Source organism: Carassius carassius, chromosome 45 (genome assembly GCF_963082965.1).
Source record: "Carassius carassius chromosome 45, fCarCar2.1, whole genome shotgun sequence".
NCBI lineage: Eukaryota > Metazoa > Chordata > Actinopteri > Cypriniformes > Cyprinidae > Carassius > Carassius carassius.
In genome coordinates this window covers 26,615,894-26,639,739 of record NC_081799.1, presented here as the reverse complement: position 1 = coordinate 26,639,739, position 23,846 = coordinate 26,615,894, and the positions used below count along the sequence as shown (strand labels likewise).

Genomic DNA, 23,846 nt, shown 5'->3' with positions numbered 1-23,846 from the left:
GGAATCGGGTTATATATATATATATATAAACTAAAACTAATAAAAATTACAAAACCACACAGTAAAATTATTCAAACTTTAACTAAAATGAGCTTGAAAGCAGAAAATGTGAAAATAAAATCTACTACAAAATATTAACAAATGTTTTAATATTACCTCGGTGATACTGGTTGAGGACCCTCAAAATAAAGTGTTAGCAGACATTAAACAAATGAATACACTAATGACTGCTAGTGTACATAGTTACAAAGTTATTCATAATCTGTAAAGCAGACTATCTAAATAAAGTTTTACCAATTCTAAAGTAGTTTCCTTGATAACCTAGAAAAGGAAATTGTTCATCTGTAGAATGATTTCCCACTGACATCACTCTTAGGTTTCTGGACAATGGCAGACAAAATTCAAATATGCATTTAGTCATTGTTTTAGGAAACTCACACACGGTTTGACTGCATCCCGATGTCTCAGACCCTTTATTACATTGCTTTTGGCAATGTGTTGGTGGCACAGTGGATAAGACACGTGCCTTTAGTGTGAGAGACCTGGTTCGAATCCACTGTGAGACACCAATGTGTCCCTGAGCAAGACACTTAACCCTTAGTTCCTCCAGAGGCGTGCGACCTCTGACACACACATATATATATATAGCAATTGTAAAGCGTCAGCTAAATATTTAAACATTCTTTACTCAAGGTACATTTACTTAAGTAAAATGTTTAAGATATGAAGTCTTGTTTTCTATAAAAAAAAAACAAAAAAAGCAAAAATATCTCCCATGGATTATTGAAGACTTTTGTTTGTGTCACTCCAGCAACTCCTCGTTCCTCTCCTTGCAATTATGACACTTGTCAAGTAAATGCATCTTGATTCAAAATGTTTAGATATTCATATTAGAAAACAACACAAAAATACTTTGTAAGAGAATAATGTTGTACAGTGTGAATGTGCTGAATGAAACCCAAAGCTCTTTGATGACTAGCTGCTGATTCAAAAAAAAAAAAAAAATTTACTGTCACACTTTATTACAAAATATAATGCACTTTTTTTTATCATTTTTGCTTTTGATGCACATGTGAGCGGTGAAGTAAAACATGACCCCTGTCTGAACCTGAGACCATTTGATCAATTCTCAGCCCATTTTCACATTTCAAGGTAACAATTATCACAGAAGAAAATGCAAACAAGGTTTTCCACTTTTACTGCATCCAAACAGCCACAGAAAAATCACAATTTCATGAACACTGTTAAAAATTATTGCTGTGATTAAAAAGAAGTGATGATGTGTTGTTTCACGAGTAAGTGTTTATGCTTGACTTAAAATGACAGTTTTAGTTAACTTTAGTTACTAAAAATTCTGGAAATTATTTATAAACTTGTGTTTCTGTAAAAACATTATTTGACATTAAATTTAGTATCTTAAAATATTATCCAAGCTTCCAAGTTAAATGTTATATTTGAATACTTCTGTTATTAAAGCAGAAATGTTTGACATTTAACTGCTGTTTGACATTTGATTATTCATTCTTATCTTGTGAACGTAATGGAAACTTGCCTTTTATATTTTGGAGCTCAGCATCATCAGAGTGGGGTTTCTTTGCAAATTAGCAGAGATCGATGCAGGGCTTTGTAATATTCCTTTCCCTCTGAGGTCATAATTAGTTTTTTCTTGACTATTTGTCGCCTGACAGGTGTTTTTTGTGATGTAAATGTCTCTTGACGTGTGGAATGAGTGACAGGGTTTTCTGTCCGCTCCAGTGCAGATTTGATCTGCTCTTCCTTCAGTAAGAGCCTCGTCATGAGTGATTCATCAAACGTTTCAGGAATAATAGCATCGATCTTAGCACTTCCTCCTCATGACCTCACTGTGACTGGACTGGTCAACTGACATGCAAATGACATCATGTGATGCTGATATGCAAATGAGGTTATGAGTCAACTCTTCTTTCCTTGTTTTGATCGTTACTGCACGTTTTCACAGCACAATGAAGCTGTTGATCTGTGACGATCAAGGAGAATGTTATTCCTTCTGACATGTTGACTTCAAACCAGCCACAGCCATCCTCTCCTTCATTCCCCTCACAGAGGCAGAAATATCAATACTTCTCCTCTCCAGCCATCCTACAACTTGCCCTCAGTTCTTGGACCCCTCCTCTTCTCCATATACACAACATCACTGGGTCCCATTATACAGGCACATGGCTTCTCCTACCATTGCTAAGCTGATGACACACAGCTCTATCTTTCATTTCAACCAGATGATCCAACGGTAGCTGCACAGATCTCAGGCCTACTTCCACTAACTGCTACGAATCTAGTCAAGTCAAGTCACCTTTATTTATATAGCGCTTTAAATAAAATACATTGCGTCAAAGCAACTGAACAACATTCATTAGGAAAATAGTGTCAATAATGCAAAATGATAGTTAAAGGCAGTTCATCATTGGATTCAGTTATGTCATCTCTGTTCAGTTAAATAGTGTCTGTGCATTTATTTGCAATCAAGTCAACGATATCGTTGTAGATGAAGTGTCCCCAACTAAGCAAGCCAGAGGCGACAGCGGCAAGGAACCGAAACTCCATCGGTGACAGAATGGAGAAAAAAACCTTGGGAGAAAGCAATATTTTAAAATCTATGCGATGTTTGATAGGGAGCCAGTGCAGTGTTGACAGGACCGGGCTAATATGGTCATACTTCCTGGTTCTAGTAAGAACTCTTGCTGCTGCATTTTGGACTAGCTGTAGTTTGTTTACTAAGCGTGCAGAACAACCACCAAATAAAGCATTACAATAATCTAACCTTGAGGTCATAAATGCATGGATTAACATTTCTGCATTTGACATTGAGAGCATAGGCCGTAATTTAGATATATTTTTGAGATGGAAAAATGCAGTTTTACAAATGCTAGAAACGTGGCTTTCTAAGGAAAGATTGCGATCAAGTAGCACACCTAGCTTCCTAACTGATGATGAAGAATTGACAGAGCAACCATCAAGTCTTAGACAGTGTTCTAGGTTATTACAAGCAGAGTTTTTAGGTCCTATAATTAACACCTCTGTTTTTTCAGAATTTAGCAGTAAGAAATTACTCGTCATCCAGTTTTTTATATTGACTAAGCAATCCATTAGTTTTTCAAATTGGTGTGTTTCACCGGGCCGTGAAGAAATTTAGAGCTGAGTAACATCAGCATAACAGTGAAAGCTAACACCATGTTTCCTGATGATATCTCCCAAGGGTTACATGTAAATCTACATCCCCTCCTGTAGTCTGAGATCCGCTAGGAAGCGATGCCTCGTGGTACCATCATAGAGAGGCTCAGAATCTCTTTCCAGAACATTCTCGTTCACCATTCCTGGCTGGTGGAGTGATCTTCCCACCCCTATCCGGAATGCTGAATCCCTGACAATTTTCAAGCGACAGCTGAAAACTCACCTCTTCCGAGGCTACTTGACTTCATCGTAAAAAAAAAGTATTTTCCCTTATTTATTCCTTCTCTTTCTAGCTTGTATTTATTTGAACAATGGATGGAAGAATCGCTTTATGTATTTCCCAATTGTAAGTTGCTTTGGATAAAAGCATAAATGTAAAATATAAATAATAAATAAATAATAAAATATATAATAATAAAATATAAATGTAATTCCACTTCCCCATCCATTACGCCTCTTAAGGCCACAGGCTCCCCCATATATGTTTTCAACACTATATTTGTGGAGCTTAGGCAAACATGTTTGAGTGTTTTGTGGTACACAACATCTGATATGATAGAAAGAGTAGCGCCAGTGTCTATCTCCATATGTACTGGCTTTCCCTCAATGACGGGTGTCACCAAATAGCCTTTGGTGTCCTTCAATGGCCAAACTTTTTAGAGGAACTTAACTTCCTCCAAAGAGAAGTCAGTGTTGTCTGTGTACTCTTTGCAAGTTGTTTGCATTGTATACACATTCTTATTTTTCTTTGATGTGCCATGCATTTGATTGAATTTTTGTTTTGCAGTCTTTTGTTTTCCTCTGCAAGAACATTCTATGTGGCCTTTTTTCCCACAACTACGGTACACCAATTCTTTATACCAAAACTCATTTGCAAGATGTCCGACTCTGCCACATCTATAACATGTTGCATTTTTGGATGCTTTACCAGGGGACTTCTATAATGTGTTCATGTCAGCAGACAATTTATCTGCATTACTGAATTGCTGTGCTTCCTTAGCAGTGGGTTCCAATCTTAAACTTATTTCAGTGGCTTTCTGCAATGTGAGATTACTTTCACTTAACAGTCTTTTTTTTAACGGCTTTCCTTCTTAATCCACATACGATCCTGTCCCTGATTGTATCATTCAAAACATCCTTGAACTGAATTCACAGTGTCCGGAATGTTTATTCAGTGCAGCAACAAATATAATTACAGTTTTCCCCTCTTCCTGATTTCTCTTGTGAAACCGAAATCTTTCTGCTATCACCAACAGTATAGGTGAAAAATGTGCGCTTAGCACTGTCACAATCTCTGTATACATTTTCTCAACTGGTTTCGCGGGATGTACGAGACTGCGTAGCAAAGTGTAGGTCTTTGCAACCATCACACTGAGAAAAGTAGGCACAATCTTCTCACCCTCAATGGCATTTGGCAGCAGGAAATATTGAAATCACTTTGTTTATGAGCTCCATTGTTCAACCATATCGTCGTTCCGTAATCACAGACACCGAGTTTGTGCCGCCTTCAGCTGTTTACTGCATTTCACTAATCTTCTATTTGCCAGTTCACACACACACAGAGGTTCTTTCAAACATCCTCATCACCACTTTGTCATGTCTTTCCCATTTCTACTTAGTGTCATACATAACTTGCACTATTGCACTGCAAAAAATTATTCTCTTAGAATTTTGTCTTGTTTTCCTGTACAAATATCTAAACATCCTTAAATCAACACACCTTTACTGGAGGAACAAAATGACAGAAGATATCAAATACTGCTCTCTGAAAATGTATCAATTTTAAATACAGGCTTATGCTTATGCCAAAAAAAACTGTGGTCAGAGAAATAAACTTGATACAGATGAAAACAGGATTATTTTTCTGACCACATTAGCAGAAATAGGAAATATTCTTAATCACTTTGGTTTTCCAGTAAGTGTATCTTGATTGAAGAACTTAGATATTTGTATTGGAAAAAAAGACGACAATCAAGACAAACATAATTTCTTGAAATGCAAATAATTAAAAACATATATTTTCTTTCTTTCTTTATTTTTTTTACCCTTTTTATTTTTCAAGTGATATCAAACTGAAAAGTAGGTTTTTGGAAGGTTTTGTCATGTTTAACTCACTTTTGAGTATTTAGTACAAGCACACAGAACATTAGCATTACCAACAGCATTTCTTCTGTGTTGAATTTAAATCAAAGGAATTCTGAGTGAAATGAGCAGCAGATGGAAACTAATCAGACACAGCCGATCTCACAGGATCTAAACAAATCATTCCACTTGTATTTGTTTGCTGATGTTACACCGCCCACCTGCCAGACCCATCCTGATCACTGTCTGGACCCCCCCCCCCCCCCCCCACACACACACACACAAACAAACACAAACAAACACACACACACACACAGTCATTAGTCACACCTGACCAAGATCCGTGTTGAATCTGAGGTCTGCACTGCAAATTATTCTGTTACTTACTATTTTTGTCTTGTTTTCTAGTATAATTATATAAAAATTCTTGAATCAAGATGAATTTACTGTACAAGTAAAATGACTTAAGATATTATGTCTTGTTTTCTGTAAATCTCAAAATGTTGTTAGTTTTTGCTTAAAACAAGCAAAAATATCTGCCAATGATGCAAGAAAAATAATCTCATTTAGCCTTTGAACTAATATTATTTTCCTACCCCATTGGCAGATATTGTATATTTAAGACTTAATATCTTAAATCATTATACTTGTCAAGTAAATGGATCTTGATTCAAGAATAATTAGACATTTATACTAGAAAACAAGACAAAAATGCTAAGTAAGAGAATAATGTTTTTCAGTGTAAATGTGGAATCTGCCAGATCTCATGGTTCTCTGCTGCTTTGTAATGAGCAGACAACTGAACCAGATGATTAAAGCAGAATGAAAAGAGCGAGAGTTCAGCGAGTCTTTCATAGACGCCCAGAGGCCAACAAACACGCTTCACACACAAGCACATCAGATACGCTCCTCACAGCGGCTTTTTCTAGGATTTCACTCCTTTGTGCTTCTTCTTCACCCTGCAGCCCTGAAACTAGAATTCTGTAAACATGAGCAAAGAGCTGCACCCAGCTTTCTGAACACCCATCCACTGCCGCCGTTTCACACAGGGTTTTTATTGCTCTGTGTGTTTGTTTTCAGCTGTCAAGTGTTTTTGAGAAGCTGAGATTTGTGGGAATGGATCGGATACCATTCATTCTGATCTATTCCTGCGCAAACATATATCATTGAAGAACAGTTTGTATACTGATGAGGGTGATTGAGCCATTCATGTGGGTTTAATGCACCAAACCTCAGATGTGTTTCAGAAAGTACCTCGGTTTTTGATGTCAGTTGGAGCTCAATTTCATACAGGAACATCTGGGTCACAACCAATAAATCCCACATAACATGTCCACATGAACTCTGAAATACACACACACACAAAGTTGTCCCCAATAGGGGTTTAGAAAACACCTAATATTCAGTAATATTACTAATTTGACAGCACTGACACTCGGATTGTTACGCCCATGGACTGGTCTTGTGTTTTGTTCACTCCTTCGGTCCCACAAAGTAGCTACTGTTACAGACACCTGACCTGCAAATAGTAAGCGGCGCCCCTTCTCCTGGTTTTTTATGTTTTTTTTTTTTTTTGAAAGTTTTTTTTTTTTCTTTTTCTGGTGATGAAGGAAACCATCGCAAGATTCGCTGCCCTACCCCAGAAGGATCTGCCCCTTTGATAAGTTTGCCTTGGAATTCTGTGGGCTCACCTTATGCTTTGGATAACATAACACCTAATTCACTCCTGTTCTCAAGTTAAGACCTAAGAGGGCTCCTGTTCCCACATCCAGTCCAGAGAGGGCTCGTATTCCCATGTCAGGACATGAGAGGGCTCCTGTTCCCAAGTTAAGCCCCAAGAGGGCTCCTGTTCCCAAGTAAAGCCCAGAGAGAACTCCTATTCCCACATCCAGTCCAGAGAGGGCTCCTGTTCCCACGTCAGGACCTGAGAGGGCTTCTCTTCCCAAATTAAGCCCAGAGAGGGCTCCTGCTCCCAAGTTAAGCTCAGAGAGGGCTCCAGTTCCATCATCCGGCCCAGAGAGGACTCCTGTTCCCACATCTGGCCCAGAGAAGGCTCCTGGTCTCAAGTAAAGCCCAGAGAGGGCTCCTGTTCCCACGTCAGGACTTGAGAGGGCTCCTGTTCCCAAGTTAAGCTCCGAGAGGGCTCCTGTTCCAAAGTAAAGCCCAGAGAAAGCTCCTGTTCCCACGTCCAGTCCAGAGAGGGCTCCTGTTCCCAAGTTAAGCTCAGAGAGGGCTCCTGTTCCCACATCCGGCCCAGAGAGGACTCCTGTTCCCACATCCGCCCAGAGAGGACTCCTGTTCCCACATCCGGCCCAGAGAGGACTCCTGTTCCCACATCCGGCCCAGAGAGGGCTCCTGTTCCCAAGTAAAGCCCAGAGAGGACTCCTGTTCCCACATCTGGCCCAGAGAAGGCTCCTGGTCTCAAGTAAAGCCCAGAGAGGGCTCCTGTTCCCACGTCAGGACTTGAGAGGGCTCCTGTTCCCAAGTTAAGCTCCGAGAGGGCTCCTGTTCCAAAGTAAAGCCCAGGGAAAGCTCCTGTTCCCACGTCCAGTCCAGAGAGGGCTCCTGTTCCCAAGTTAAGCTCAGAGAGGGCTCCTGTTCCCACATCCGGCCCAGAGAGGACTCCTGTTCCCACATCCGCCCAGAGAGGACTCCTTTTCCCACATCCGGCCCAGAGAGGGCTCCTGTTCCCAAGTAAAGCCCAGAGAGGACTCCTGTTCCCACATCCAGCCCAGAGATGACTCGTGTTCCCACATCCGGCCCAGAGAGGACTCCTGTTCTCACGTCAGGCCCAGGGAGGGCTCCTGTTCCCAAGTTAAGCTCAGAGAGGGCTGCTGTTCCCACATCCGGCCCAGACAGGGCTTCTGTTCCCACATCCGGCCCAGAGAGGACTCCTGTTCCCACATCCGGACCAGAGAGGACTCCTGTTCCCACATCTGGCCTAGAGAGGACTCCTTTTCCCACATCCAGCCCAGGGAGGGCTCCTGTTCCCACGTCAGGCCCAGAGAGGACTCCTGTTCCCACATCCGGCCCAGAGAGGACTCCTGTTCCCACATCTGGCCCAGAGAGGGCTCCTGTTCCCAAGTAAAGCCCAGAGAGGACTCCTGTTCCCACATCCGGCCCAGAGAGGACTCCTGTTCCCACATCCGGCCCAGAGAGGACTCCTGTTCCCACATCCAGGCCCAGAGAGGGCTCCTGTTCCCACGTCAGGCCCAGAGAGGACTCCTGTTCCCACGTCAGGCCCAGAGAGGACTCCTGTTCCCACATCCGGCCCAGAGAGGACTCCTGTTCCCACATCCGGCCCAGAGAGGGCTCCTGTTCCCAAGTAAAGCCCAGAGAGAACTCCTATTCCCACATCCAGTCCAGAGAGGGCTCCTGTTCCCACGTCAGGACCTGAGAGGGCTTCTGTTCCCAAAGTAAGCCCTGAGAGGGCTCCTGCTCCCAAGTTAAGCTCAGAGAGGGCTCCAGTTCCATCATCCGGCCCAGAGAGGACTCCTGTTCCCACATCTGGCCCAGAGAGGGCTCCTGGTCTCAAGTAAAGCCCAGAGAGGGCTCCTGTTCCCACGTCAGGACTTGAGAGGGCTCCTGTTCCCAAGTTAAGCTCCGAGAGGACTCCTGTTCCCACATCCGGCCCAGAGAGGACTCCTGTTCCCACATCCGGCCCAGAGAGGACTCCTGTTCCCACATCCGGCCCAGAGAGTGCTCCTGTTCCCAAGTAAAGCCCAGAGAGGACTCCTGTTCCCACATCCGGCCCAGAGATGACTCCTGTTCCCACATCCGGCCCAGAGAGGGCTCCTGTTCCCAAGTTAAGCTCAGAGAGGACTCCTGTTCCCACATCCGGCCCAGAGAGGGCTTCTGTTCCCAAGTTAAGCTCAGAGAGGACTCCTGTTCCCACATCCGGCCCAGAGATGACTCCTGTTCCCACATCCGGCCCAGAGAGGGCTCCTGTTCCCAAGTTAAGCTCAGAGAGGACTCCTGTTCTCACATCCGGCCCAGAGAGGGCTCCTGTTCCCATGTCAGGCCCAGAGATGACTCCTGTTCCCACATCCGGCCCAGAGAAGGCTCCTGTTCCCACATCCGGCCCAGAGATGACTCCTGTTCCCACATCCGGCCCAGAGAGGGCTCCTGTTCCCACGTCAGGCCCAGAGAGGACTCCTGTTCTCACATCCGCTGTTCCCACGTCAGGCCCAGAGAGGACTCCTGTTCTCACATCCGGCCCAGAGAAGGTTCCTGTTCCCACGTCAGGCCCAGAGAGGACTCCTGTTCTCACATCCGGCCCAGAGAAGGCTCCTGTTCCCACGTCAGGCCTAGAGATGACTCCTGTTCCCACATCCGGCCCAGAGACGACTCCATTTCCCACATCCGGCCCAGAGACGACTCCATTTCCCACATCCGGCCCAGAGAGGGCTCCTGTTGTGTCTTTGTTTGGATGTAATGTTCTTTATGAATTCTCATGCGTTTCCTCGCTCTTTTGCTCCAGCACAATAGCTACCATGACAAAGATAAGCACAAAATCTAAAATGAACTTATCTTAACTTAAATGTCACTATTGTATTCTCTAGAGCTGCTTTAGAGCAGAATTTGAGTTTGGTTTATAATTATTGAATTTAGCAACATTGACAATGTTATTTTTTTTTATCATTGTGAATCTGCTTTCAAACAGTCTATGGAAGCTTATTTCTCCCACTTAATAAAAACAAGCAATTCTGAGTTAATATCGCTCTCTTTTTTTCCTCTCATGAATTTTTACTGTCACTTCTGAGTTTATCTCATAATTCTAAATTTATATATCAATTTTGAATTTATATTTCATAATTCTGAGTTTGTAACTCAAAATATGGAAATTATATCCCATAATTTTGAGTTTATATCTCAAAATTCTGAAATTAAATCACATAATTCTGAATCTATATTGGATCATTCTGAGTTTATATCTTGCAATTTTGACTTTTCTCAATTCTGAATTTGTCTTGCATTTTTCAGTGTAGATCTCATTATACGGAATTTATATTTACATCTCATAATTATATAGTTTATATCATTAATAATTATAAATATTCGAAATTTATATCTCAATTCTGAACTTATACCTCAAAATTCGAAGTTTGTGTCTCAGTTCTGAGTTTATATCCTGCAACAGACCTTTTTCTCTGAACTGTGGTGAAAAAACAAGCTTAACATCATGCAGTGTATAAAGTGCTATACTAATAAATGTGGCTTGACTTGAATCAACTGAATATCAGTTTCTGACACACTGTGTTAGTAAGTTAGAGCACACATGGTTGCTTTATCACCTCGGGTCAGAAATTATTCAGTGTCATTATTCATCATATTAAACTGAACCATCAGTTTCCTCTCATATTTCTCTTCAGACGTTAAACTTTTCGCTCTGAATCGCCAGTGACGTTTCTTTCCACTGCGTCTGGCCTTCATCAGATCTCATAATTCCCCAGAACAGTCTGATTGTGAGGGACTTTAAAGAGCTCGATTCTCACTATCAGTCAAAGCTTCTTTAGTTCAGCCATTGAGTTAAAAAAAAAAACACAATGGGGCAAATTCACATGAATCGTAACGTGAGGTTCCAAACGGCCCCTGGAGCTCCAGCGGGGAATTTACCAGCACAACTGGTGTCAATTAGCAGACTTTCAGTGACTCTCATCCAGAGGTGGGTAGTAACGAGTTACATTTACTTGAGTAATTTTTTGGGGTAACGAATACTTTTCGGAGTATATTTAAAGATGGGTACTTTATACTCTTACTTGAGTAAATTTTGGGGGGAAAATCTGTACTTTTACTTCGTTACTGTGTGTTACGCTCCTCTCGTTACTTTATCTTAATGCAATAAATGTTATAAATGCTTCAGTTTATTCCAAACGCGCCGTCTACTTTTCTCTGGGCAATGAGCGATGCCCATTCGCGAATGATTCATTCTTTTGAGTCAATTCTGTTCAAAGGCTTGATCAAACCAATTGGCAAACGAGTGAATTGGTTCATGAATCAGTTTGAATGAGTCGTTCAGTTCCCTGCCGCACGCGCTGAGCGTCTGAAGTGGTTCACTCGGAGTTGTAACGTTTAAGAACAGAAAGAGCGTTGAAAACGTGGCTGGAACTGCACTGAATTGAAATCTGCAAAGGTTATTATTTGCTAGCGATGGAGATCCTTATTAGATGAACACCGCGTGTGCTGTCTACTGTTTAACAGGTAATAACTTGGGCTACATTCGATTACAGTACACGATACCACTGTGACATTAGTTTGTTGTACGTGTGTGGCTTATAACAGAGGGGAGTCAAGTTGAATGCAGCTTCCAAAAGACAAAAAATAGCCGATTAAGATTTTATTAATTTTAATACAATCACACCGGTGCAAGTACGTTCAGCAAGTCATATCATCAGCTGCTAAATTCAGATCTGTGATCGCTTGCTGGCGCTGAGCCAGAGACAGACGTGTTTTTACAGCGCTGCGCATTATAACCAATCACACATGATTCTTTTGAGCTTATTAAAGCATTGGCCAATCAGAGGCGTTCAGATGAGTCATCGCTAAAATGCTGGTGCTTCCTTCACTCGCTCACTGACTGAATACCTCTTTCTGGCGAATTCTCTCGTCAGAAACAACAAAGTGCAGATATGTACGAATCTTTAATTAAGATATTGATTTCACAGTGTTAACAGTTTCAGTGATTTTAATGGGAGTTTCTGAGAGTGATTGAAATCTAGACTGTCAGTGAAAATTATCTTTAATAATGTAAATGTTATTTGCTCTCTTTCTGAACAATGAAAGATTAGTAGCAATATTTAAATCACATTAACTTTCAATGTTAAATTCAGATTTAATATAAAGTCAGTCGTATTAAAAATATGTTATGGGATGACACCTATATCTGTTACTTAAGTAAACAGACAGGGTTTTATAATAAATTACATAAAATGGAGTAAAGGCTGATGAAATATATACATTTATACACGCACACATACATTACATACATTTTATCTATACATCTAAATAAAAATAGGCTCAGTATATATGACCCAAAGTAACTAGTAACTAACTACTTGAGTAGATTTTTTATCCGATACTCTTTTACTCTTACTCAAGTAACTATTCAAGACTAGTACTTTTACTTTTACTTGAGTAAATATTTCTAGAAGTACTTTTACATTTACTTGAGTACAGTTTTTTGGTACTCTACCCACCTCTGCTCTCCTCACATGACAGTGTTTGGACAGATGGTCTTCACTAACTAACCCTTCCTAAACCACCGACCGCTGCTTGCTTTCAGGTTGTTTCATCGGTGCTGGCGAGTTAAAGCGGAGTGTGTTAACTATAACTAACTCAGATTCCCTCGATAACAAAACCTTTTCTGTAGATCTGCCAGTGGAGATGTTTCTCATGACCTCCTCCAGTCCCTGATGAGTTCATGGCGTTCCTGAGACGCTCCTCTATAGACACACAGATAGAGAGACAGACGCATGTATGGGGTTTAATTACACATGTGGGAATCACTGATAGCGGCTCCATCTCCTCCCAAACACACACATTCCCATAAAAGGCTGTTCATTCAGAGTCATGAGAGGATCTGCTCATCTTCTACACGTCTCCTATCTTTGAGAACATGCAGTGCTGATGCATTTCCAGCACAGATGAACCCAGATGATCCTTGATAGTTTGACTTTTGTGTTTCCTTGCATTTCTCAAGTCAAAGCGCATTCAGACCCACAGTAACATATGCAAAGAGTTTGGAAATGTTATGATTTTAAAAGCCCTTCTGCTCACCAAGGCTGCATTTATTTTTATCAAAAATACAGTAAAAATTGTGAAATATTATTCTAATGTAAAACAGCTGTTTTCTGTGTGAGTATCTGTTAAAGTGTAATTTATTTCTGTGATGCTTCGCTGTATTTTCAGCATCATTCCTCCAGTCTCCAGTGTCACATGATCTTCAGAAATCATTAGTAATATGTTGATTTGCCGCTCAATTTTACTGTTACTAAATTATTAATAATGCTATAATCTCATTATCAATGTTAATTACATTTGCTAGCATGAACTAACAATGACATCATTTATTTTTATTTTAAACGTTTACTAATACATTGTTAAGCTTAAATGTTGTTTTCTTATAAATAAATATTTTTAAGAACTAACATTAACAAAAGTTGATTCTGGAAAAATAAAGTGCATCAACTAATGTTATCAAGCGAGACCTTGTTGTAAAGTGTTCCCAGTTTCCCGTGTTCTCGTGTTCTTGTAACGGGAGGCACAGGAAGTTCCTGCAGAGTCCGTAAATTGTAAGCAGACGTGAGGATTGATGAGCTGCTCTTGAGTCACGCCGAAGGTCTCTTTGTGAGTAAGACAGGAGTTCAGTCTCACTTTCTGGAGGTCAGACGGGTCACACACAAACCACTTTCCTGCACTACATTCGGACAGAGCTGTGAGTGCACTGCTCCTCTGAATGAATGAATGAATGAATGTGAATCATCAACTCATTCTGGCCGGATGTGTGGAGATCATGAGTCTGATCGAGGAATCACTCACATGACTAGTTCTATAACTAATCAAAGTGTTTTTTGGATGTCTGCTGGCTGACGTCAGGACGAAGGCACTTTATGTTTTGGCAGCGAATGTTTTTGTCTGTAATGAGAAACGCAAGAAACACAAACCATCTGATCTACAAACCATAAAACAACATCTGGAGAGAGGCCTTCAGATGGTTTCAATGTTCTCATGTTCTTCACACAAACAAACTAATCATAAAGCCACTCGACACACGCACAATTAAACACTTTATATATATCCATAAAAAGAAGAAACACATTCCCCTCCACAATTACAAACATCACGAGCCTCCAATGATCCCACAAACCCACAGACACATTCACAACAGCAGAAGCCACAGTGAGAGAGGAATCTCACCTCGATCTCTGATGAATAATAACGTGTGTGTGTGTGTGTGTGTGTGTGTGTGTGTGTGTCTCTCCCCTAACCCTGAATCTAGCCTCACGCAAAACTACAGCCATTTTTAGATTTCCAAACACTTCATTTTGGGTGATTTATAAGATTCCAGGCAGAATGGTTGCAGACGAGACGAGGACGAGCCTTATTTTTATATTATTTCTTTATTTTTTCAGGAAGTTTCCACTGAGATATAAAGGAAATCTCTTCTTTCAGGGAGCCTTGGCCAAGATGACCTTACAACAGGCTAAATGGACACACAAGACAACATTATAAACGGCCAAAGCAAAGGAAAGCTGTCAGCTTCAGTGGGAGGCTCTTGAGAAGCCCTTCAGTGCACACTAGTTCCTCAAGGGCACTTACTGGTACTTTTGAAGGGCTTCACCTCAGTGTTTCTGAGGAACAAGCCGCTCGCTCATATCTGACATTCACAGACTGTCTGAAACATCCCACAGCATTACACACACACACACACACACACACACTCTCAGAATCAGATCGACACTTCCTGTCGTCAGAAGCGAATGAGTCACTCGTCTATATTCACTTCATCTCCAAACAATAACATCAGCTTATAAGGCTTTCTGACTATATTTGTCCAGATGATCAAATGTCACATACAATAATTCATAATCATCTGATTTGTTCATCTCATGACGAATGTGGGGAACTGAAGCTGTGAGAGAAATAAAACAGTGGCTCTGAGGGGATTTCATCATACACTCACAGTCAGAAATCAGCACGAACAGATATTAAATATTGATTTTAGCATTCCTCACTCATCGCTGTGATGCTGGAGTGACCATGTGTTTCAGTGCAAACACTAAATCATTATATTGAAGGAATTAAACCTAATGTAACCACTGTTGTTATTTTCCCACAAATGTGAGAATCTCCTGTGGTCACAACACTGCCCACAGAGAGAGAGAAAGTTACATTACGTTATTTTTAAGGTGTCCTTGTTACAGTGTAATTATATATTTGAGTACTGTGTAATATTAATTAACTACACATACTTGCTCTATAGGGTTGGTGAGGATTAGGGTTACTTGCATGTAATTATGCATCATTTATTTTTAGCACAATAGTAAGCACATGTGTGACAATGTGTGACAAGGCCACCTTAAAATAAAGTGTTACCAGAAAAAAAAAATAAGAAAAATTCCTCTGTGTTTTTCTTGCTTTCCAGTATAAATATCTAAACTTTTTAAAATCATTTACTGGAGATGCAAAATGACGGACGTCATTGAATTCTGAGAAACTGATCTAAGTTCACATAAATATACTCTTATTTTACACGTTGAATTAAGCAGATTTTTCTGACTCCATTTGTAGATTTGTTTTTTTTATACTTGTCTCATAAAACAAGAATCTCAGTTCATTATGATATTCAGAGAAGTTGGAAAAAAACCATACTTTGACACAGAAACACACGACAATCGTGTTCAGAGCAGATGATCTTCATCATCATCATCATCATCATCATCTGAAGTGTGTGTGAACAGAAGCAGATCAAGAGGAGTGACTACACTTTCAGTCTGAACACACAGATTTGTGTGATTTTGCTTCATGTTTAATTCAGTGTTACTTGTTTTTGTAACTGTGATGTTTAACTATCAGTATAGTTATTAATATTTTGAATCTGTTTTTATTTTTACATTTTAGATAAAGTTTTAGTAATTTTGTAGCTTTTTTAACATCTCTATCATTTTAGTAATTTATTTCTGTTTATTAAAAAAATAGGCAACTAGCTGAAATAAAAAGTAATATTTTATTTCAGTAATCGTTTTTTTTAATAAGTACTAACAACGTGGTAAGACTTAAAGCCTTTACTATAATGCATTATAAAGGTATTCATGCCTTGTAATGCATTACATTTTTTATAAATAATTGTAACCAAAGTTAAAATGCATTATAATATTTAAAGGTCGTGTTTTAATGAAGTGTGATGAATGAATAGATATGTACAACAGTGCATTATTCAATTATTCATGAGATGATACCATGCATTATTACTTTAAGTAGTGTAACTGAAATGTTTGAATGTTTAGGGGCCGAGTCAGACTCTTCTCTTTCTACATCAGTGTCCTGCAGCACAGAAGCAGTCATCAGTGTCACAGTCGTATATTTGTAGAAATACACAACGATACATTGTATGAGTCACAATTATACATTTCTCTTTTATGCCAAAAATCATTAGGATATTAAGTAAAGATCATGTTCCATGAATATATTTAGTAAACTTCTTACCATAAATATATCAAAACGTAATGTTTGATTAGTAATATGCATTGCTAAGAACTTCATCTGAACAACTTTAAAGATGATTTTCTCAATATTTAGATTTTGTTGCTCCCTCAGATTCCAGATTTTCTAATAGTTGTATCTCAGACAAATATTGTCCTCCGAACAAACCAGACATCACTGGAGAGATGATTTATTCAGCTGATGTATAAATGTGAGTTTGAGGAAGCTGGTGTTGTGCTGCAGGGTCAGATCACAGATGTGTGATGTTCAGTGTGATCTGGGACGTCCCGAGGCGAGCACCTTCACTTCATCCCTCCACTGGAAGATTCTCACCTTTACAACTTCTTCAAAGCCGTCCCCTTCAGCTCTATTATTATCAGCTGATGAAGGTCATCTTCAGTCGCAGGGGTTTTCCAGCATCTGCTGCAGTCCATCTGAAACTGAAACTGAAAGTGTCTGGTGGATCCCTACGGCTATTTACATTAAACACATTAAAGCTTTATTTATAGCGCTTTAAAAACAAAACACACAGAGATGACTTCAGCTGGGAAACTTACTTTGAGCTCATATGATGTTAGATACTATTAGAGTGTTAAAAATATATACATTATATTTTATTTTTTAGATCATTCTTTTTTAATTTGCCTTTTTTTAAATGTCTATATTGTTGCTTTATTTAGAATTGCATTTCTTTATTATGATTTAGCTATTTTATGATGTCGAGTTAAACAAATGAACAATTATATAGTGAATAAAAGTTATTTTTATTATAATAGTTTACTATAATAACCCTGCTGAAACACAGTAAGAGCAACTGAATATCATTATTATTCTACAGAATACTCTGATAGTTTAATCACCTTAGTTTAAAATGCATACACAACTAATAGTATTCTATAATATTCCATATTATATAACGCATGCACAACTAATATTCCATAATGCTAATAATTTATGATGAGAGCATCAAAGCTTCGCCTGACCGAACAAATGCATTACGCAACACACCAATTACTTCTGGGAAAACTAATGAGTTAAATGAGCTGTTACACAAACGGTGCTTTTCTGAGAAAATGAGAAGAAGAGAGAAGAAGAGAGCCCTATGGCCCTGGAAACATGGTTTGGTGTACATCTAGTTAGGCATTACTTATTAAAGCTTTCAAAAAAATTCAGAAAAGCTGAAACCGAAACAAAATTTGAATAGGTAAAAAAAAAATTGTTGTTAACCTTTTAATTGCTGTTAAATCGTATAGGTTTCATGATTACAATTAATTAGACATGCTTTCTAATCTTGAAACGAATCATTAAAGTATACAGAAAATGTAAACAGAAAACCGAATTTGTAAAAAAAAAAAAAAAAATAAATAATAATAATAATAATTTAATGAAAAGTTTAAATGCATTCTAAAGGGCGCAGTTTAAATAATATTAATTTTTTTAAATAACTTTTAGTAAAATACACTGGAATTTTAGGAGAGAGAGTAGAATAGAAGTGATCTGGATCTGGATCTGATCTGAATACAGTGAAACCACACGAGAACGAGATGAAGATTCAAATGAGGCTCGGTCCCAGAGGAGCTCCATCCATGAGGAGAGAAGGAAAGTCCCAGCGTCCCTGGCATCTCTGCCCACTTCAGAGGAGCGGAATCCACCCAGAAACACACACACACACACACAAAACCCCCCCCCGTCCCACACGCACACCCATCGCACGCTTGTTTCCATCACAATGAGGAGTTGCAGGGAAACTCGGCCCTTATAACAACACTGGTACTTTCCACACACACTCTCACACACACACACCTGTGGCCACGCCCATCCTCAGCCCCACCCCCTGCTCGCTCACTCACCTGTGCAAACACACACACACAATCACAACACACAACAGAGCTTTGAAGTAAAGTTTATGAATTAAAACGCATCCAGCACAAACGAGACACACGGGCGAGAGCACAAAAACTATTTACACCAATCAGAGAGCAGAACACAAGCGGAGGCGGAGTCACAAAACCTACTGACGAAGCTGCACTCATCATCATTACCAGTCCATCAGCTCTAATTAAAACTATAAATTAAAGGGACAGTGCATCACTCGGTCATCAATCAATCACCACGAGGTCGTTCCAAACCTATTCTGAAGAATGTGTGTAAACAAACAGTTGCCGGTAGCCATTGACTTCCACTGTATGTTTTCCCTACAATGGCTACCGTCAACTAATCTTCATAATATCTATATCAGATTTTTAACAGAAATTATATTCTAGGGCCCTGTGAAATATCTTGTATCATTAGTTGAACACGTCAGAAGATATTTTGTCATCCAATAGTATTTTTTCCTTACTATTAAAGTCAGTGGCTGCCGTCAACTGTTTGGTTAAATACATATTCTTCAAAGTATACATTTATGTGCTTTTTTTTTTTTTTTTTTTTTTTTATAAAACAGCTTCTGTTGTCTTCAACAATTCAGATATATTTAAAGAATGCTGGAAAACAAATACTTGCTGGTAGCCATTGATTTCCATAGTATGTTTCCCTATTATGGAAGTCAATGGCTACCATCAACTAACACCCTTCAGAATATCTATTTAGACTTATATATAGATATATAGATATTTCAGGGCCCTGTGAAATATCTTGTATACATTTTTAAACACAACTCAGATTTTTTGGTCCCCATTGACTTCCATAGTGTTTTTTTCTTACTATAAAAGTCAATGGCTACCGTCAACTGTTTGGTTACACTCATCCTTCAAAGTATATATAATCAGATTTTTTTTTATTTTTACAAAAATGAATGTTATGGCCATAAGAAATATCTTCTGATGTATTCAACAATTCGGATACATTTTAAAAACATTGGTACCCAAATATTTGCTGGTACCCATTGACTTCCATAGTATTTTTCCCAAGTATTGAACTCAATGGCTACCAACAGCTGTTTGTTTATCACCATTTTTTAGTGTGTGTTCAACAGAAGAAAGAAACTCGCACAGGTTTGATCAACTTGAAGGGGAGTAAATGAAGACAGAATGACTATTTTTTGGTGAACTGTCCCTTTAAGTATAAATCAACACAAACATTACTATGGTTCCGTCCATCTCTACTGCACAAACTCACTGCATGATTCTCTATACAGACGTGATGAAGCACTAACAGAAGGTCTTTCTCCTCTGAACAAATCAAATCCGCACGCTTCACTGTGATTGGTCGGCCCTGGGGCTGGCCGCCGCCCCCTCGTCGTTGCTGCTGTCCACTTCCTGTTCCATGGCGGCCTCCTCGTCCAGACGCTGGCTAGTGTAGTCGCTGATCTCCAGGAAGCCGCTGGGCTCCACCACCACGTTTGATTGGCTGGAGTCCGGCATGATGGAGTACTGCGGGATCACCTGACCACAAACACACATCACATGACCTCAGCAACATCAACACAGCCACAACATGATATTTACTGTGTGGGGTGCAACAGGGCTAAAGACACCTTTGATATTACTGTCCTCTAAACCACGAGATAGCACAAAAACTCTTAAACATCCGCTTTTCAAGATGCACGTATAAATTTGTCTGACCTTCTGTGCTCAGTTGGTCTAATATTTGATGTTTTAGTAAAAGTTAATGCATTTATTTTGATAAGGTCGTCTTAACAATTTTCAGGTTTCTCATGAAGCAACAGTTTTTAAATAACAAAAGAATATGTGAAAGTACACTGCTAAAAATCATCCTCCTCTATAGTATATTTTTCTTGTTTTCTAGTATAAATATCTAAACATTCTTGAATCTGTAAAAGTAAAATGATTTAAGATATTAAGTCTTGCCTTCTGTAAAAAAAATAATAAAAATGTTGTTCGTTTTTCCTTAAAACAAGCAAAAATATCTGCTAATGGGACAAGAAAAATAATCTTAATTCAAAGGCTATACAAATGTATTTTTCTTGTCCCACTGGCAGATAGTTTTGCTTGTTTTAAGGAAACGAACAACATTTTGATATATAATTAAATAAATAGTTAAAATCTCATTAAAATGTAAAATGAGAAAAATTGTAACAGAATATGAGAAACTGAAATTTAATTATAGAAACACTTACAATGTATTTCTTATAGCTAAATTAGAGATGCATTCTGATTATTAAAATTGTATTAATCTATTATAATAGAGTCCAGAAAAATGTAAATGGAAATAATACAAAATGAAAAAAGTTAAAATAAAGTGGAATTTGTGAAAAAAAAAAGTAGTATTTCAGATGACCATAAAAATTTAATATTTGGTAAACTAAACAAAATATTTGAATATATTTATAATACTTATATTAAATATTTGGCAAAGATATGCGTCTTTTAATAAACTGTTGTTAAATTCCATAAGTTTTCATGATTTTAATTAATTAGACGTGCTTTTTGTTTACAAAAATTTGTATAATTTAACCATTAATAAGTAATCCGTTAAAAATGAGAACAGAAAAAAAAACTGAATTCAGAAAAAATTGAATTTGGAAAAAAAAACCCAGAATTAATGAATTGACTCAGAAGACAAGATTCAGTGTTCTCATTGATTGGACGGCACTGACACCATCAGGTGACAACGTGAACTGATCTCAATAACGACTCTGGAGCTCTTTACAGCTGAAACTGCTAAAAATGATCCTCCTCCAGTATTATCTAAACATGCTTGAATCAAGACGAATGTAGATAGTATGATATCAGGTCTTGTTTTCTGAAAATAAAAGATCAAATGTTGATGCATCTTGAATCGAGAATGTTGAGATATTAATACTAGAACACAAGACAGAAGCTCGGAGCAGGAGGAGGATGTTTGGAGCTGGAGAAGTGTGCAGGAGCACCTGTATGATGTCCAGGTCTTTGCTCTTGACGCGGCTGAAGGATCCGTGAGCGAGCGTCTGTTTGGAGCTGCTGATGAGCGGCGAGGTGCTCGGGGTCTTGGTCAGCGGGCCGCAGTCACTGGACGAGTCCACCACCATGGGCTCGATCTCCGCCTCCATCATGGAGATCTTCAGGATGTCGGAGGGCTTCTCTGGCGCTGGTCGACTGGAGCTGGACTCCGGCTGGAGCTTGACGGACGCCTCGCCGCTGCTGGACACCGGGGGGCACTGATGAGCCCCGAACGTGATCTTGGTGACGGACGCTCCCTGCGTGATGATGGGCTGCTGCAGCTGAGACACACACACACACACACAGAGCCGTCACTGATCCGCTCACACACACATGACTGTCAGAGCGTCTGCGCAGGCCTCACCTGAGTCTTGCTGGAGCCCACGGGGTGATGCGCCTGCAGCGGCGGCGGCTGCGACAGCTGCGTGTGTGTCTTGGGCCGGTTGTGTGAGGAAGGCGCCTGCTGCAGTCTGGGCAGCTGCGGTGTGTGTGGAGGGGTGGAGGAGACGAGCGCAGAAGCAGACGCAGACACACACACTCTCTGCACAGAGACCCGGGCCGTGAGAGGCTCCGCCCTCTTAGAGGAAGTGGGCGTGTCTGACGGCTCGGCTGCAGGTTTGGGCTGAGACGAGCGGTAGAACAAACCCGTCTGAGGATCCAGAGTGTCTCCCTCCGACTCGCCCTCCTCCATCTGCTCCTGCAGCGGCTTCACCTGCGCGCACACACACACACACACACACACACTTGTATTATAACTACACCAAACCTGCCCCTTACAGAAAACTACTGGCAGAGTACACACACACACACACCGCCGCAGTGTAAATCAGTGTCACATGACTACAGTTCTGACCTGTTGTGTGGTGTGTGCAGACGCAGCCGATGCTGATGGACTCGGGACATCTCCTCCAATCACAGTCTTACACACTTTCCCTGAAACAGCAGAGCAACAGTTAAAGGGACAGTACACCCAGACAGTATTTGCTCCCCCTTCACTTGATCCAATCCTAAGTTGTTGTTTTTTCTACAGAACACAGGTATTTTGAAGAATACTGGCAATCAAACAAGTGACGGTACCCATTGACTTCCATAGTACTCTCTTTTTGTTTTGCCACCAATACAGCAATAATATCAAAAAAGTAAAATACAAAGGAAGACGTTGATATTTCTGGAGCTGTATTGTCAGACTTGTGCTGTGATGTAAGAGCTTGATGAGTGAAGGCTGGTGTTGATGTTACCGATGGGGATGTGTTGGGCTCCGGGGTCCGTGTCTCCGGGGCTCTGACCCGACGGCTCCGGGGACTGTCTCCGCTCCGGCACCGGGATCGGCACTGCCATCTGACTCAGGTCGATCGTGTTCTGGCGAGGTTTAGCGTCGCTCTTCTCCTTCACTGAAACATCACACACACACACACATTGAGCAGGAGTGCGACAGAGGAGCTCAGACACACGGTTCGGACACACACCGCTGGTCTGCTGCAGCTCCAGCAGGGCTTTGATGGTGGACGTGGCCGACTGAGACTCTCCGCTCATGTCCTGGTAGATGATGGTGGGGCTGGCCTCCACAGACACCTCCTGCTCCGTCCAGTCCTGCCCCCTGGAGGTGACGAGGTGCACCACCGGATGAGCGTCTGGACACAGAGACACAGCCTCGTGAGCCCAGGGAGATGCTGGAAATGGATGGAGACATATCTATGGAGTCCTAAGCAGATGAGATGCATGAGTGCGCTGACCGTGAGTGCTGTCAGACGTCTCTGTATACGAGGGCGAGTCGTCTTTGTGCGCCCCCTCCTGGCCAGATTCTGCGCTGCGTGTGACCTGCTGCAGGGTCTCGGTGACCAGCTGACGGGTCTGTTCACTGACCACCGCTGTCTGGAACGCCATGGGCTTGGGCTTGATCAACACCTGCACACAGCACCATCATCACTGACCAATCACAAACACCTGCAAAACATGATCCTCTCACCAAGTCTTGTTTTCTAGTAGAAATATCTAACAGTGTCGCTGCATCTCTAGCAACAATATGTTTTGATGTATTGTTCTGGCTGGAGTGAGCCGCGTCTGACCTGTGTTTTGCCCTGCTGGCCGTACACGATCTTGGTGGGGATGATTTTGGTGGACGGCTGGACGCCGGCGCCGAGGCTCTTGGGCTGCGTCACGATCATTTTGGTGATGGGCCGCGACGCGGTGATGATGGCAGGCTTGGCTCCGGGGACGGCCTGCAGGGTCTTCTCTCCCTGACACAGACACACACACACGTCATGAACACACACACTTATGTTGCATAAAAAGGTGCTGAATCTTACTTTTCCTACCTTTTCATAACTGAATAAAAACATTTATGACTAGTCTTGGAGGGGGAAAATAAATAATTTTTAGGTTTTTAGGTTTTATTATTTTTTTGTCATTATGGCAGCGCCCCGTGACCTCACCCCGGCGTTCAGCAGCGTGGTCACCACGTTCTTCCCCGGCAGA

The 23,846-nt window shown here is 40.7% G+C and overlaps 2 protein-coding genes across 3 annotated transcripts in view; one reads left to right on the top strand and one right to left on the bottom strand.

Moving 5' to 3' along the window:
- The window catches only part of LOC132127808 (transforming growth factor beta activator LRRC32-like), a 76,676-nt gene that overhangs the window by 13,357 nt on the left and 39,473 nt on the right, over positions 1 to 23,846 (top strand). The gene's annotated exons all lie outside the window — the stretch shown is intronic.
- The window catches only part of LOC132127881 (BRCA2-interacting transcriptional repressor EMSY-like), a 15,055-nt gene continuing 10,314 nt past the window's right edge, over positions 19,106 to 23,846 (bottom strand). For both annotated transcript variants that reach the window (XM_059540136.1, XM_059540135.1), the window contains exons 13-21: positions 23,804 to 23,846; positions 23,438 to 23,608; positions 23,105 to 23,276; positions 22,838 to 23,002; positions 22,610 to 22,762; positions 22,225 to 22,304; positions 21,736 to 22,083; positions 21,323 to 21,652; positions 19,106 to 19,874 (exon numbers count right to left, since the gene is read on the bottom strand). The exon at positions 23,804 to 23,846 is cut by the window's right edge and continues 94 nt beyond it. In XM_059540136.1, the coding sequence (XP_059396119.1) occupies positions 19,686 to 19,874; positions 21,323 to 21,652; positions 21,736 to 22,083; positions 22,225 to 22,304; positions 22,610 to 22,762; positions 22,838 to 23,002; positions 23,105 to 23,276; positions 23,438 to 23,608; positions 23,804 to 23,846 (1,651 nt within the window). In that variant the 3' untranslated portion in view covers positions 19,106 to 19,685. The remainder of the gene's footprint in view (positions 19,875 to 21,322; positions 21,653 to 21,735; positions 22,084 to 22,224; positions 22,305 to 22,609; positions 22,763 to 22,837; positions 23,003 to 23,104; positions 23,277 to 23,437; positions 23,609 to 23,803) is intronic.